This window comes from Bombyx mandarina, chromosome 01 (genome assembly GCF_030267445.1).
Source record: "Bombyx mandarina strain Sakado chromosome 01, ASM3026744v2".
NCBI classification, from domain to species: Eukaryota; Metazoa; Arthropoda; class Insecta; order Lepidoptera; family Bombycidae; genus Bombyx; species Bombyx mandarina.
The window spans coordinates 1,891,085-1,909,462 of record NC_143208.1 but is presented as its reverse complement, the minus strand read 5'-3'; the positions used below and the strand labels follow the sequence as shown (position 1 = coordinate 1,909,462).

The 18,378-nt window shown below is 34.5% G+C and overlaps 2 protein-coding genes across 3 annotated transcripts in view; both read left to right on the top strand.

Annotated features, from left to right (window-relative positions):
• Positions 1–13,802, top strand: part of l(1)G0289 (plexin domain containing lethal (1) G0289) — a 52,940-nt gene extending 39,138 nt beyond the window's left edge. For both annotated transcript variants that reach the window (XM_028180245.2, XM_028180252.2), the window contains exons 7-12: positions 1,920–2,126; positions 3,427–3,572; positions 5,013–5,085; positions 6,898–7,020; positions 7,859–8,031; positions 9,075–13,802. In XM_028180245.2, coding sequence (XP_028036046.2) covers positions 1,920–2,126; positions 3,427–3,572; positions 5,013–5,085; positions 6,898–7,020; positions 7,859–8,031; positions 9,075–9,143 — 791 coding nt within the window. In that variant the 3' untranslated portion in view covers positions 9,144–13,802. The remainder of the gene's footprint in view (positions 1–1,919; positions 2,127–3,426; positions 3,573–5,012; positions 5,086–6,897; positions 7,021–7,858; positions 8,032–9,074) is intronic.
• Positions 13,803–14,315: 513 nt separating this feature from the next.
• LOC114245366 (uncharacterized) lies at positions 14,316–18,095 on the top strand. The gene has a single exon (XM_089727023.1). The coding sequence runs from the start codon at positions 14,334–14,336 to the stop codon at positions 14,820–14,822; it is 489 nt and encodes a 162-aa protein (XP_089583149.1). The 5' UTR covers positions 14,316–14,333; the 3' UTR covers positions 14,823–18,095.
• The last annotated feature ends 283 nt before the right edge of the window (positions 18,096–18,378 follow it).

The window sequence follows — 18,378 nt, the reverse complement described above, 5'->3', positions numbered from 1 at the left end:
AAAAAAAGACGTGCAAAGCTCGGTCATCATCTAGTTTCTATTAATACGCGACATTTATCTTTGTACCTATTTAAAAGATACTTTTTATTTGATATTAGCATCACAGTTCGATGTTTTTAATTGAACTTCAGTTAAGTTTACTGGGTTCAAAGAGCTGAAGATGTTTTTTTTTGTTATGATATTTTATCCAAATTTTAATCTTCAAATGGCTTTACTCCTGTAAAGTTGCAAAAATGTCGCTTAAACTAAATAGGCTTTCATCCTTCGACATAATTGCTCAACCACATTTTAGGTATAAAACCGCGTGAAAAAATAATGTTTCTAAAATTATTGTTCTTATATATACAAAGTTTTCTTTCGTATGTTATTGGTTTATTATTTATTGACATGCTGTGATACTTAAAATGCGTGTAAATGATTTTATTATCGAATTTTGATCATTGAACGAACGCAAATTAATGATAGTTCTCATTGTGAATATTGGTGGTCTTGTGACGCAAGCGAGATAATATACTCTATTCCAACTGCGAAGTCCCTTTTGACACACTTCTTAGAACGTAACTCTTCACGTTTCGCGTAATCTATATATTAATACGCGAAGCAAAAACTTTGTATCCCTTTTTACAAAAATTGCGCGGACGGAGGAGTGTGAAGTTTTCCACACTTATAGAGAATATAGAGAAGAAGTGCGCAATGCTAATATTTTTATAAAATAATGCCTAAAAGATACATTAAATCAATAAAGAAAACGTTACACACACTACATACCATGTATTTGACGCACACACGCATGCACACTATTTATTGTCAAACTTTTGTTCTTGACGTCTGTTGTCAAATTGAGAATAGATTAAATATTGTATGTCTTTGTAAATATTTTTTTTAGGGTAGTCTTGGCCTAATTTGTGATTATAGAAGTATAAAATACAATCATAATAGTGTACAAACTTACAATTCCAATTAATTATAGTCGAATTTCGACTACTGCGGGACCTCTAGTTTGAATTAATATTAATTTTTTGTTCATGGTCGTAAACATAATAAAAAAATTACACAATCTATCTAAATCATTATACAATTAATTCACACACACACAATAACATAATAATAACATCTGTCAAATGGGACTTCGTAATTGGAATAAAGTATAGTTATGAAAGTACAAAATTGTAGGTATACAAAGTAACATTAACTAGTGGTCCCCGCAGTAGTCGGAATTCGACTATAGATAATTGAAATTAAGAGCTTAAACATTATTATGGTTCTATTGTCAAACACTATTATACTTCTATAATAATACAGATATTAATATATTCTATATAATACAGATTTCGCTAAAACTGCACTATAGACAAATAATATTAAAGACAAACAATATTAATCTATTCTCAAATTGACCACAGACCTTAAACAATAACAAAAGTTTCATAATTGACAATACACAAAAAGTATATTTATACGTATATGCTGTGTATACATGGTAGTGTATGTATTGTTTTCTTTATTGATTTAATGTATTTGTTATGGATAATTTTAGAAAAATATTATCATTCTGCACTTCTCTCTATAAGTGTGGGAAATTTCATACTCCTGCGTTCGCGTAATCTTCATAAAAAGGAGTACAAAGTTGTTGCTTCGCGTATTCATTTATAGATAACCAATTAAATTGCTTTGGTTCATTCGTAACTATAACGATTGAGAAATAAAAGATTAAGACATTGATTTTTTTGTCCTACCTATTCGCTGGTAGCATTAGGAGCTATTCCAGCGGACGTCAGACATTGATAACGCCGGATTTCCATCGACGACACCCCTGGAGCTCTCGACAGAAGTTATCATATTATGAGCATTTGTCATTACATTGTGAAATTCGAATAGATTTCGTTCGTATGAATATGCTGTTGATTGTTTGTTTTCAGGCGACCGGTTCACGGTGCTCTGGGAGAACGTACCCCTCCAGGAGGACCTGACGAAGAAGTTCACGTTCGCGGCGACCCTATACAAGAACGGCGACATCGTGTTCGCCTACAAGAAAATACCGATCGACGTCAACACAATAAAGAACACGAGCCATCCCGTCAAAGTGGGCATCAGTGACGCTTACATGACCGACGCGTTCTACTACCGTGAGCTTTCTAAACTATATACGTTCGAACGTTGTTACGTGCTAACCCGTAACCGTCTAAAAAACTGGAATAATAATTATGATTGAGGAATTACTCTGGTGGCCCGGAGGCCTTTCCAGTTTCATCAGGACAGGTGGGCGAATAAAGGCTCAGCCAGGAGGGACGGGATTTGCTAACAGCTGTCCGAGCGCCTCCAAAGGACCGTATACTGTGACGCATAGACACAGCCCATTGAGTTTCTGGCTGGATCTTCTCAGTGGGTCGCGTTTCGGATCCGGTGGTAGGTTCCGCGAAGCACTGCTCTTGCTAGAGCCAGTGTTAGTAACGTCTTCAGTAGAGCCCCTCACATACTCGCTTGGTGAATCTAGTATAACCCCTCGAGGTCACTAGAATAGGTAGAAAAAAAACTGTTCGCACCTTTAGAATTGAGGTGTCTTAATTCAAAACTTATTTTTGAGTAAAACCCAAAAATGTAATTGAAGAATTGTCATTTTTTAGTTTTTCATTTATGATACGTTAAAGGTAAGCGCTTGATTTAAAAGAGAAAGAAAATGAGTACGTTTGTCCGTTTCTAGACTAAAAGAGATTGTTTAATTTTAATAAACTCAATAGAATACATGCTCAAGTCGTTCGAAGTTTTTTTTTTCTTAATGTTTAGTTTAGTTGTTTAGTTGAAAACTTGTAGGAATATACGACGAAAGGAAAGATCTTCCACCGAGCGGGTGATATTTGCTCGGTAGACCGACGGTCCGAATGTTGTTGTTCGGAACTTGTATATATGCAAGCTTATCTTGAAAATGTCGTAAGCGAGATTCAGGCATCTGTCAAATATCTTGCGTTGTATGATGGCTACCCGCCACAAACTCTAAACGTGCATATCACATAGGGCGTTTCTTTATGGTAATGACTGTTCTATTTTTTTTTCTTATTAATGATACCCTTATTGCGTTAAAATTAGTATTTTTAAAACTGTTCACCGATTCACGTGTTGCGTCTAGGTTCGTAGGTTCGATTCTCTCGACCGGGTATCCGTAAATGGATTCCCCAGAGCTAAAAAAAAAAAAAAAAGGTTCGATTCTCGCATCGAACAAACATTCGTGTGACGAACAGGTTTGTTCGCGCTCGAGTAATTAATATGCGATCCGCCAAAAAATAATAATAATTAAAATTGGCCCATTGATTAAAAACGTTGCTCATCTCTGTTCTAAATTATTTATTGATAATGACATCCACTAATATTAATTACTAACTTCATTGTGCCGGTGTACATGTACTATATCAATTGACTATCATGATCCAGAGATCCCGAAGCTGACGATATACCACCGCGTCTCGTTCAAGAACCATGACATCAAGAAAGGCACCATCCTGTGGCTGACCGCGCTGCCGACCTGCATCCAGTTCAGCACGTGCGACGAGTGTCTCAACCACGACACCACGTTTAATGTAAGACGTTTTGACCTGTATAGATAATACACATAAATTAGTCTACTAATATTATAAAGGGGAAAGATTTGTTTGTTTGTTTGTTTGTATTGAATTGACTCCGAAACTACTGAAACGATTTAAAAAAATATTTCACTGTTGGAAAGCTACGCTATCTCCGGGTGGCACAGGCTATATCACTACATAGTATAAAACAAAGTCGCTTTCTCTGTCCCTATATGTATGCTTAAATCTTTAAAACTACGTAACGGATTTTGATGCGGTTTTCTTTAATAGATAGAGTGATTGAAGAGAAAGATTTATATGTATAATAACATCCATTAAATAGTGAAGAAATCAATAATAAATTACAGTTTCCGAAGCGAAGCGAGGGCGGGTAGCTAGTTTATTATATTTTAAAAAAAATTAGGGATCCTTACCGATAACTCCAATAATGTAATCCAATGTGTAAAAAAATACCTCAAATTCTTTACATCGCGTGCGCTACTACCCAAGCGAAGCCGGGGCATGCCGCTAGTTATAGATATAAGCAACTCAAGCACTCAACACATTTGACTGAAAATTTATTTGAAACCATGATCGTACTTCACAATAAAAATAACCTAAATACACCGCCTCATGTTATTATGTGCTGATGCTATGATGTTAAATATACGTTTACGCACGTATGACGTCATATATTGTTATACGTGTTTAGTTTAAAAATGTATGATTCAAACCCTTAATGCATTCAACAGTTACTTGTCGAAGCGTTTATAAGAGGACTGTCTAGAAGCGTGTCTCAAATGATGTCATTAATATCGATTTATTTATAAATCATTTTTTAAACTATAATAGTGTTTAAATGATCGTTGAGTGTACTCTATTGTACACCAAAATAAGCATTAAATACAAAAGTACAATAGGCGGTCTTTTCCAAATAACTGATAGATGGATCCAAAATTATTTCATGCAAGAAATTAACCGCGGTGTACTAATCGATTGAAAAAAGAATGTGTATGGTATAATAAAGATATTCTTATAGAGAACACAAAAAATGAATTATCAATTTACACATATAGACACAATGCACTTTTTTTTATTGCCCTTGTAGGCAGACGAGCATATGGCCCACCTGATGGACTCCAGTAATGCCAATGTGGCGGTAGCCATCATACAACACAAGATATTTGACAGATGCCTGAAACACGCTTACGACATTTTCAAGATAAGCTTGCATATATACAAGTTCCGAACAACAACATTCGGACCGTCGGTCTACCGAGCAATATCACCCGCTCGATGGAAGATCTTCCCTTTGTCGATTAAGCTTCCCACAGCCAATATATCTACAAATCATACCTATGCAACTTTTTTTTAAATATTATTAATTAAACTAATTAGATATTTTAGTCAACAAAGTGTTAGTGTTTAAATTATCGTACGATGTTTTAATTTCAGTGTACGTGGTGCAGTCGTTTGCAGAAGTGCTCGAGCGGTACAGACAGGAACAAACAAAGCTGGGAGATCAAACGTGAGTCTATTATGGAACTTTTTTAAAGCGATTTGATGACCTGGTAACTAAGACCTTTAAGTCAAGTCTTATTTTAATTTATATCTATTACGGAACTGTTTGTACTATCACTACGTTAAGAGCGACAGAGGGGACGTAGGAAGGCAGCGCGAGGAGGATTGAGGACCAGATGTGTGACATGCGTCATTTTTGTTAATACAATTTAATTTGCAGGTAGTCGAATAAAAGCAATTCTATAGCACGAAATGCTATTGCAAATGTTATGTGAATTATTGGATAGATCTTTGAGATTCAATACTTACTTTTTTTTTTTTTAATTGCCCTTGTAGGCAGACGAGCATACGGCCCACCTGATGATGAGTGGTTACCGTCGCCCATAGACTTCAGAAATGCCAGGGACAGAGCCAAGCCGCTGCCTACCGCTAACTGTTCTCTTGATATATTTTCAGTTTTCACAGTCACAATATAAGAATACAGGGGTTGTTTGCATCGCGCGTACTAGTCACGCCGGTCGTGCGAATACTTAGTGTACAAAAACAACCAGATCCCGGATATCTTGATAAAAATACTAACTCCGAACTGAATCCGAACGATTCTCGAACTCCGGTCACTGACCTATCGTTAAAAGAAATGATCAAGAAAATTTCAATATCAAAATCAAGCACTTTATTTAAAAAAAACTATTTTTTGACTATTCTGAATTTGAAACTATTATTCTCTTAACCTGCTCTTTAGAGTAAAGCCAATAGTGATTCATTTTTCTAGAACAATCTCCTTCGAATCACAGCTCATTTTCGATAAACTTTTTCATGTTGGGAGCGATTCCGCTACTGTCCTATTCGTTTTTTTGCGATCAAGCAGTCACTAAATCTAATATATAGACATTACAGCTGAGATATTAGCCCTCACATTTCAAGGAGGATGGCGGCTCCTTTAACCATCACCATCTGTGCAGTGAAGATCGAATATCTATATTAATATTATAAAGCTGAAGAGTTTATTTGTTTGAACGCGCTAATCTCAGGAACTACTGGTCCGATTTGAAAATTCTTTCAGTGTTAGATAGCCCATTTATCGAGAAAGGCTATAGGCTATATAACATCACCTTAAGACCAATACAAGCGGAGCACCAATAAAGAATGTTTCAAAATCGGGATTATTTTCATCTTTTGAGAGCTTCCGCTGCGTGCGCTGCAGAAACGGTTAAAGTTTCGCTAAAATAATGTATGACAACATTGTTCCCCTCTAAAAGATCTAAAAAAAAAATCCGCGACAGCATATGTCTATATGTTAAGGTTGGCTCACTATAACGTTTTTTATGCTACCCAAATTTGTTCTAAAATAAAGCATTATTTGTGAACTGTTCCACGCGGACGAAATCGCGGGCAAAAGCTAGTCTTAAATAAACAAAACAATTTTTAATCTTTCTTTAATATTAGCGTTCTTTCAAGCCCACTGAGTTTCTCGCCGGATCTTCTCAGTGGGTTGCGTTTCCGATCCGGTGGTAGATTTTGCGAAGCACTGCTATTGCTAGGGTCAGTGTTAGCAACTCTCCAGTTGAGCCCCGCGAACTCACCTACAAACGTTAGGGCGAAGCTGCAATAGCCTCTCAAGGCTATCAGCATAGCCAGGATAAAAAAAAAAAGAAAGTTACCTTCATGTGACTATGATGCGTTTTCCTCAAACCGTTCAATGCTGAATGTAGGTCTCTTCTATATGTTTCATCCCTTATGGCCTTTACCCATCTCACTCGTTGCCTATCTACGTTCTACATAATCAATATAACACTGGTTAATACATATTTTGTTACAGAATGCAACGCGTCTGCACTGACGAACGCGACGACCTGCCCGGCGACGCAGTCCGACACTGCCAATAACACTGTCAACGCCAGCACCACAAATAAACCTGACAATCAATCAACGACCGCAGCTGGTACGTTTATATTGTACATTTTATATCAAACATTTTTAAACCGTATTGAAAATTCAAGTTAATTTACTAGTGTTTTTTATAAGAAGTCTACGTGGACTATAAGATAAGACCTCCGGTGTACTCCTCGTATCGAGCGATGTGACAGTGTCGGTGTTCAAATCTCAGGAAGACATCGTTTTTTCAATGTAATACGTACTTAACTCGTGTTCTCACAAATTACTTTCACGATGAAGGAGTAACATCATCGTGTGTTTAAAATTTGACCCGTGATATTGTGATTTGCGTAACAGCAAGCGGGTAATTGAGAAATTGGCTTACTACGAGCAGCACACACCGTCTACGCAATAATAATAAAAATTTATGCATATTTATCTAAACTAGTGGTCCCGCGGTAGTCGAAATTCGACTATAATTACAATTGGAATTGTAAGTTTGTACACTATTATGATTGTATTTTATACTTCTATAATTACAAATTTCGCCAAGACTACACTATAAAAAATATTAACAAAGACAAACAATATTTAATCTCAATTTGACCACGGACGTCAAGAACAAAAGTTTGACAATAAATAGTATGCATGCGTGTGTGCGTCAAATACATGGTATGTAGTGTGTGTAATGTTTTCTTTATTGATTTAATGTATCTTTTATGCATTATTTTAAAAAAATATTAGCATTGTGCACTTCTTCTCTTTATTCTCTATAAGTGTGGGAAATTTTATACTCCTCCATCCGCGCAATTTTCGTAAAAAGGGATACAAAGTTTTTGCTTCATGTATTAATATATAGATAAATACAGTCTAATAATGTATTCTGGCGACTTATTTTTTTCCAGATGCCGTTGATCACGCAAAATCTCGCGTTCAGATCTCAGTACCGGTTCAGAGGAGGCCGATAGGGGGCGCCGTGTTTGGGTTCGTGGTGGTCGCTCTGATATGTTCGCTTGCACTTTGGGTGGTGTACGCGTTCAAGAATCCTCACACTCGCAGCGGACAATTCCTTATTAAAGTAAGTTTACTGTTTCATTATTCATCTGTGAACCTAAACGGTTAAGACATGGAGTCCCTTGAGTATGACGGTATTAATGTTATGATGAACAATGACCCTGGTACTCCAAGTTTGCCATGAGTTATTCATGGCAAGTCTCATGTTGGAACTCTTAAAACCTTTTACAACTAGAAACGTCTAGTTTATACAATGAAATGACAAATGAAGAACAGTGGTGGAACACGTCGCAGCATTCATTGTTAAAGATAAGAGTTACGGGATAATAAAATGAGTGTTACTAAATTAAACAAACACTAGCAGCGTGATAGGTTATACAAAATCACCTGCCCCTAATGATTCTATGCTCGGAGCCGTTTTCAAAATTTCAATTTACAAGAGAAAATAGAATATTTCAATTACAATTATTGCGAACTGGATACATAATCATTGAATTAATTTAAAAAAAAACAGTATATTAACCCTTTGAGCGCGAACTGTCGATAGATCGTGTATAAAGTGCGGAGCGTCGCAATACTGACTGTTGCGCAATCTGTGTGCTTAGTGCGAGTTTTTTAACGTTCTCGATAGCGTAAAAGTTAACTCATATTTGTATGGAATGGGATCGTTTGCGTACGTTTGCCGCTAGGGGCGCTGTTCCAACTGCATACAGAATTGGGTTAACTTTTACGCTATCGAGAACGTTAAGAAACTCGCACTAAGCACACTGATTATAGGTATTAGGTATCGACCTATACGCACGTGTCTCAGCGCGCGCACCTATAACGTTTTTAATAAGTTAACAACATTTACAAATAACCATTTAAAATTGTTTTGCTGTGAATTTATTTTTGTAATTGTTTATAGCAATTTCGGCAAAATATATTATTATGTGAATAAGCTCAGTACTAAATGGGTTAAAAATCGCATTTTTCTGTATCCTCATCAAATAATCCTTATTAAATATTTAATTGATGAGATTTTAATGATTAAACCGTTAATATTGAATTGAGATTATAATTGTATGTCATTAGTGTGATTATTATATATATATATACGATCCACAGTACCGACCGTCGCAGTGGAGTTGGCGTCGCGGTGAAGCGCGCTACACGGCCGCCACCATCCACATGTAAGACGCCGAGCCACCCTCAATACAGAATAACACCTAACGATCATTATTCACATTTATAATCTACCTAAATTTCGAATTTATATTCTAGTTTAGATTTAGTCAAGATATGTATTTAGAAGATTTTTTTATTTTTATTTCCATCACGGTGGGTTATGATCGTTCTCGAAATTCGCTCTTATTTTTACAACTAGCTTTAGTCTTAGCTTTTTCTCCAATCATAATAATCCTCCTGCCTTTCTTTCAGTCGCTTGGGGTCGGCGCAACATGTTTTTTCCTTCCATACTCCATCATATACTCCCCTTCTTATACATATCATCTTTCACGCAATCCATCCATTTTTTTAACTCTACTTCTTCCTCTAAAACCTTCCACATTCATAGTTAAAACTCTCTTAACAACCTCATTTTCATTTCGTCTCATCACATGTCCATACCATCCCAAACGCGCACTTCTCAGCTTCTCTGTCACAGGTGCTAGTTTCAGACTTCTTCTAACATATTCATTCCGAATTTTATCCATTATCGTTACACCACAGACTCCAAGACATTCGATAACACCCCCTCCCCCCTTAATCAAGTAGCAGGAGGAAGTTGTCCCCACGAGACATACGAATATCTTTTTTTATTTAATTCCTTTGCTTGCAAAGGATCAAATATCATTAATAAATAAAGATTTTCGGTCGACGCTAACTCCCTCTATCGTCGGTTTCGAGAACGATTCTAATCCACCCCGTGTACACCACTAGCCAACCGAACTAAACAAGACAAAGTACTAGAATGTAAACGTGTATTCGGGATTTGTGAGTCTTTTTAACAAAAACCGTATTGTTATTATGAGTTTGAAATTTCGGATATTTTTTTTCAAATTGTGGTCACCCCAACTGGTTAGTCGGATACCATATTTAGATTTTTAGTATCACAACATCTTGTATAGTTTCTTGTTATTAAAAAAGTGGTGTACACTGTTTTCGTATTTATGTAGTTTTTTTTTTAAAGATTACATCATTAATTGAACTTTATAAAACAGTTTGTTTGCGGACGCATTTTTCTTTCTCTTTATTTTGTATAGTTTAATTTGTAACGATATTATTGTTTTGAAGCGGGCGATTTGCTGACGCTGTTTATTGACATGGCACAATTATTATTAGACTAGGCGGGCACATTCGTTCACGTTGTCGCAATTTATAATATATTATTATAAAATATATTAAATGTTTATATACTTTTACGTGAATTGAAATTTTTGTCTAAGTATATCTAGAAATAACAAAATGCACATATTTACAAAAGAAAAAAACCTAAATAAAACGATACCTTTTGGTAACAGCAACTACTTAGTGCATCTAAAACATTACATATCTTATATAATATATATCTAAGTAATGAATAGAAAATAATTAAACATGAAAAATATATTATAAGAAAATGTGGAAATAATCATAAATGGATTATTTCAATAAAATTTACAATATTTAAGAAGCAACACAATACAAAACATAATGTTTTTTGAATAATAACGTAAAAAAATGTATGACAGCTATTCTACATATTATAATCGCAAGCTCAATATAGTTGTCGTTCTGAATATTCATCTTCGATAACTAACATTTTTATTCGCGTAAGTTCAAGATCCCGTAGAGAGATACAATGAGAATGAAACGTAAATGTAGTATTGGTATACTGGCGCAGTCCTGAACACTCCTCGTTGATCCGTGATAGCGATTACTATCAGACAACGAAATCGAATTTTTTTAATCACTTTTTGCACACCCCATTGAAGGGCGTCACACACGGCGAAGATGCTACAATATTTTATCTTAACATACAATATCGCTCGCTATACATTTTGTATGAACTTATCACACATTATTAAGATAATATATATTTTGTATGAACTATCACACATGGTTAAGATAATATATATTTTGTATGAACTATCACACATAGTTAAGATAACATAAATTTTGTATGAACTATGGCACACATGGTTAAGATAATATATATTTTGTATGAACTATCACACATGGTTAAGATAATATATATTTTGTATGAACTATCACACATGATTAAGATAATATAAATTTTGTATGAACTATGGCACACATGGTTAAGATAATATATATTTTGTATGAACTATCACACATGGTTAAGATAATATATATTTTGTATGAACTATCACACATGATTAAGATAATATATATTTTGTATGAACTATCACACATGGTTAAGATAATATATATTTTGTATGAACTATCACACATGGTTGAGATAATATATATTTTGTATGAACTATCACACATGGTTAAGATAATATATATTTTGTATGAACTATCACACATGGTTAAGATAATATATATTTTGTATGAACTATCACACATGGTTAAGATAATATATATTTTGTATGAACTATCACACATAGTTAAGATAATATAAATTTTGTATGAACTATGGCACACATGGTTAAGATAATATATATTTTGTATGAACTATCACACATGGTTAAGATAATATATATTTTGTATGAACTTATCACACCTTATTAAGATAATATATATTTTGAATGAACTATCACACATTGTTACGATACTATATATTTGATAGTTCATAGAAAATGTTATAGCGAGCGATATCGTATGTTAAGATAAAATATTATAGTATCTTCGCCGTGTGTGACGCCCTTAAGTCTGAACGCATAAATGCATGATTTAATACATAAAAGACGCAGTTTCTAAAATATTTACTAATCAAAGAATTAATTTCTTATGTCAGACGTGTAGATTACGAACACTGTATCGATCAGCTCACCGTAAGATCGCTACATAAAATTAAGTCGTCAATTAAATATGGGACACATTAGTAAAATTACCATCCGAGTACACTACACGAATGAATGAAATAAGTTTTATTTGTTTAATAACATAAAGTATTTTTCTTTTGTCCATTAAGACTATTAGATGTTTGAAATTATAATTACAACTCATCAGAATATAAAAGACTACCAATGTGGAACGTTGTGATATGTAGACTTTTGTAAATATATTATGTGAACGGGTCGACGATTGATAGAACTATTGTGCGTATATACATGTGTTTGTATTCCGTAAGTGAATGAACAATGGCTCGCCGGCAAAACCTCTGATGTCCTTATGTCTGCGTCAATAATTCTTAGGTTGCTACGGAATGCAAAATGATTGGTAAAAATACCATTTGGGATATCTAATCGGAAAACCTGGAGTTTGTTTTTGGACTGGCCTAATGCGATCCGTCCTTAAAACGTTCCATTATAAGATTATTCTCATGAACTGCTTCGTCAACGAAACGATGCTTCTTTGTTATTTTGTTGGATCTCCGTTTTGGATTTCGTAAAAAACCGGTAAGAGAAGTTTCGAATTCATAAGACATATGAACAATCACGAAAATAATATTACAGAAAACATAGTGTTCCGTGTTTAAAATAGAAATACAAATATTTTGCTAAATTAAGAAGGGAAAAGTTACATTGGATGCCATATACATGACAAATTGACACAATATTTATGGATTTTTATCTTTATATTCACACAAAAAGTGTTTGCAAAAAAAAAAAAACAAGAATAATCATATCACTATTTTTGTCTAATATTGAATGCATATTGTGACCTTTCATTTTGTTCTATTTAAAAGACTTATTTTGATAAGGAATTAATTATATTCTACGAAAAAAGTATATTACTAAATAAATTTCACTAATGTCTGATAAATCTCTTTAAAAATAATAATATAATGTGCCTAAAGTGGTTGAATTATACACTTTTTTAATATTATGCAAGAGTTTATATAATTAATATTCATATACGAATAACGGTTATTTACGACAAAAATGTTTAATTCAAATAAATAGAATCTCTGGTGATCTGCTTTTACAGGTAAAACATTTAAAATTAAGTTTGGTATAAGATTTATTGGGTTCGGTACTTATAAAAATCAAAATTATGATTGAAATTCCGTGTTATTGTAACCTGCAGAGTAGTACAAAACCGAACGTGTAACGTATATAATTGAAAAATATTTTTTGAAATCGTTACTCACATTAAGTCTCCGACAAATAAGTATAATTATTATTTCGTATTTTATAACATTCTACTAATTCTTAAATATATTTATTATAAAAAAAAAGAACACAATTCCTAACCTAAAAGTACATGTTATTATCCGCAACATAAGTATATATTTGACATTATCAGTGAAATATTATATAATGTTTATAGGCTATTTACCCCGCAACCTACAAATGGTGCTCTATGCAAATTATACGTCCAAAGTATTGTTATTCCAGAAATTATGGACCAGGGCATAAATGCCCTTACAAAATTTATTCTTATTACACGATGATAGATTTAAGAATATTAGTGATATTATGTGTTTTAATAAAAATAAGTTTCTTTATGGTATTTTGGAGATGTAACCTTTTTAGGAAATAATATATTCTTGATGTCAACATATTATCTTGTAACGAGTTTGTACACCAAAGATCTTTGAAATTTCGAATCTTTTGGGGACATTATAATTCTTCTGTGACTGGAGACATGTTCAAATATTCATATTGTATTTTACGTAATCTGTCCGGTTTCTATCCGCGAGTTTCTGTGTGTTGATTAATAAACTTGCCGTTGGAAACTAAATGCTGTTTTATTTCAACCAATCCCTGTTCTCCGTGAATGTCTATTTCGAGAAAGAACCACTAGGAAAGGTCTAAAACTGTTCCATATTGATAATTTTTACTGGTGGTAGGACCTCTTGTGAGTCCGCGCGGGTGGGTACCACCACCCTGCCTATTTCTGCCGTGAAGCAGTAATGCGTTTCGGTTTGAAGGGTGGGGCAGCCGTTGTATCTATACGTGAGACCTTAGAACTTATATCTCAAGGTGGGTGGCGCATTTACGTTGTGGATGTCTATGGGCTCCAGTAACCACTTAACACCAGGTGGGCTGTGAGCTCGTCCACCCATCTAATCAATAAAAAAATAAAAAAAAAAATACCGTTTTTTGCGGCTTACATAATCTGAATCCATATGCGGCTTTAAAAAAAAGTATTATTGTTCATTGTGATGTTGAACAAAGAGCGCAGGTGTGTTTATTGCGTAACCAACCACATACTAGATTAATAACCCATTTTCGTTTGCAGTCATTATTCAAAACTTAAGCTATTTCCAAAATGAACGTTTCGAGGATGAAAATTCTTGTGAAATTAATATTCATAATTTCGAATGTTGACGCTAGAATATTTTGTGAAAAGAATAAAATGCCTTTAGAAGTCGGCGAGTGGCATAAAGATTACAAGCAAATGGATTCGGCTATTGTCGAGAACAGTCCCGTGACTATAAACGAGGGGCAGCTGTACGTGTACGAGAATTACTTCCCGGGACACACGATCAAGTACATCCACGTCGACAATCTAGCGATCAGATCGTGCGGGGCCAGTGCGTCTATCAAAAACGGCGGTGTGGGAACGTCGTCGGTACTGATCGTGTTACACGCAGACTCCAATCAGGAGATCAGATCGGTGATCGACATATGGGGGGTTAAGAACTACGAGAAGACCACTCGACGAGCACTGAACCCGGAATCGTTGAAGAACATGAAATCGTTGTATTTGTTCAAGGAGTTGCGAGCTGTCAACCACAACGGCGGATTCTGGCGATGACTCCGCGTAGTCAAAGATGATGTCCACTTGCAGTAAATTTATAATCAAATTGGACAAGTTTGAAACGTTATTTTTTTATCTTTTAACGAACTGAATGAAGAACTTTAGAAGGTATAGTTGCAAAGTTGGGTTAAAATGAAAAGAAAGGATAACGATAAATGACTTTATTTAAATTCACATCACATTATTAAAGTAACGAAACAAATATTATAAATCTTAGTTTAACCTTAATACTTACGAAAGTAAACTTATTTGACAATTTTGGAGTATAAAGAATAAGACCGCCGGTGTAGTCATATCGAGCGATGCGAATGTGCCGGTGATCAAATCCCGCAGCAAGGTACCAATTGTTCTAGTGAAATACGCACTGAACTCATGTTCACGAAGGCTTCCAAGACGAAGGAATAACATTGTGTTAAATACAAAAACGCAGAAAATATAATTTGCGTAACTACTGATGCTAGGGGACGCCGTAAGCCCGTACTCGTTTCTACCACCAGTATAGGCGGTATAGTCATGCGTTATGTGTGCGTAGTGCGAGTTTTTAACGTTCTCGATAGCGTAAAAGTTAACTCAACTTTGTATCGAGATCGAACGTTTGCTTACGTTTGCCGCTAGGGGCGCTACTAATCACACTGGTTTTAAGGGTGGGGCAACCCATACTATACAATCGATACTTACTTTACTACAGACTCCATGTCCGAAGGGTAGCGGTGGCTCCGTTAACCACAATTAAACTAAGAGAAATGAATTTGAAATGAACACCGAAAGCGCACCGTAACATGTACTCGTACCACGCCAAGCACATGACGATATAACCATAGATAATATACTGATTTACAACGATTAACCACATGTGACGTCATGCATTATTATTAATATACCTCAATACCGAATAAAATTGTCAGAATTATTACAATTTATTTAGTTCCACTTATTTATTCAACACTTGAATGACTTTTATTAAATTTCATTTAATTTTTTTATTAGTGCGTACTTTTTTAGTGTTTTGTTATTGATTTTCTAATAAAATAATAACATAGCTTATAATCTAAACAAAATACCAATTATTTTCATTTTTTTATCCTGTCGGTACCGGTCAGAACATTAGAGAGAAGTAATAAAATTATTATATTGTCATTAGTCATTGATGCGTTTGTGGTTTGAAGTTTTAATGTTATTCGGAGGTATTCAAGTCCGTGAAAACGACGTCGAAAGATAACGTTACATAAGGCCAGTAAAACCTTGCTAGAACATCTAGAGCGCGTTGGCTTTGTCCACACTCGTAATAAATTACAGATTCGTTTATTGGAATTCAGTTAAAAACTAGGTCGCCTGTATTGATGCTATGTTGTGCGCAATCTCATGAATTATTAACTTTACATCCTATTACAATAGTCAATGGGTACCTATTCAAATGTTTATCTTTCTCGTTTAACAGTTACAATTCAAGTCATGACGTCAATACTTTATATTCTTTGATGTAATACAAGAATATAATCGAGTAATACAACACTATTATCATAATAAGAATATATTTCATAAAAAAATAATCACAACACATTGAAAATCACAATCACGATATTATGCATATTCTAAAAAAAATAGACAGTGACTTTTACGAATTACTCATGTTTAAAAATTAATTTTCTTTGACAAAATATTTATTAGAAAAAAATGATACGCTCCATTTTTCGCTTTAAAAATAGGCACTTATCTCCGACAGTATAAGTTTTCACCAAAATTAAATATGAAAGTCTACTCGTACAGTTCAGATATGGGCGCTACATACGGCAACGATGTATCATCACATATTGCAAATTATTTCGTTTGCACATTTAATTGGCGGTAAATACATTTTCAATATTCGTAAGTTAATGACGGCAGACACGTAACAAAACGCGATGTCATGTCGAGGTTGGCGCAAACTACATCCTCGACCAGAGTCCCGTGACCTTCCACGTAGTCCATTTTCACTGGTGTTGGACGAGTCTAGCTCTAACGCTATCATCGGCCAACACACAGGTCAACGTACTGATGGGGCTTTTCAGTGTATACACTAGTCTAGTCCACCCTTTCGATCAAACAATCAAGTCCAAAAATGCAAGCACATCTTCATCATCGTGCGTTAATCCAGATATTTGAACTTTGAACTTTTGGAAGAACCAATGGCCTGCCCACCGATCAACATAGAGCCGTCCAGTATAAAATTCAAAATTCATACTATAATCAACACCGTTGCTGCGTGTAGGGACATATCAATAAAAAAAGTCATATCAATAAAAAAATAGCAATACTTTTACAATGTAAAAATTAACAATTATTTCAATGTTTTTTTTTTATTCTTAATTAATGCTGCTTAGATTAAATAATTTGTTTAATTTTAGAAAAAATACTATTTTAAAAAGTAAAATATCTCTTTTCAAAAGTGTGAAACATTTAGGACATTATTTTAAGGCATATAATTTTGTACCGTTGAAAAAAGAATATTATAAATCAATCGGTTTTTTTATTGCTGCAGAGAAATACATTAAACAAACCTACTTTATGTTTTCCCTATGAACCTATAAACTATAGTACCATTTAACGGTGGCAAAGGCAAAACTGACAATATGAATATGTCCTCCGGGCAGATGGCGAAATTATATCAACTCATTTTTGGAATATTCGCTTAAGCCACAAAAAAGGCTACTTATATTTCACGAATACACCATCGATTTAGATCACGCCTTCCTCAATAGCGCTGTCCAATGGAATAATATACAAATAAGACTGCTACTGCTGAGAAAAGTACTTTTAAACAATCCTTAGCTTTATATTTTGGCTTTGCCACTTTTATTCGCCTGTAAATACATATTTTTTCTTAAGGAATACAAACTTAAAGATATTAACTCTCAAACATATTTGTTTTTAAGCATATCGAAAGCTTTTTTTATAGCAACATTTAACTATTTATTAGAGATTATGCATGTCAATATAATAGGGTATCGAATTTTCTGCTTTTTTAATTTAGTGCTTCGGCGAGGATATCGGTCAAAGAGACAGCATATAGCAGTAAATAAATTGGTCATTTGTGGCCAAAAATAGAGCTATATATGTGAAAAGATAGACAAGGACCTTTTCCTGCAGGGAGATATATTGTTTTCTGAAGTGTTTTTTAATTATGTCTCATGGGTTGGTGAACTCACGGGCTTCCCCTGAAAGAATTTACTAACACTAGCCCTAACAAGAGCAATGCCTCACAGTATCTACCACCGCCTCGGAATCGCGAGCCACTGAGAAGATCCGGCGCGAAACTCAGTGGGCCACTATCTTCTAACGAACCGCGTTAGAAGGCTACACCGACAATTATCATAGTTGAGAGCGAAGCGTGCTAAACATATAAAAATTCAACGAGAGAATAACACATTTATAAAACTTTTAGCTTCTCACGTCTCGACGTCATGATTGTTATTGACGCCCGACAGTGATTCATTTCTACTCATCAATGACTATTAAACTGTTTTTAAAAGGCTTTCGTCAAAGTCGTTATGTCGTCACGTAACATATACGCATT

What these genes read in the sequence shown, in the direction of transcription:
- LOC114245366 (XM_089727023.1), top strand. Translation starts at nt 14,334, where the DNA reads ATGAACGTTTCGAGGATGAAAATTCTTGTGAAATTAATATTCATAATT.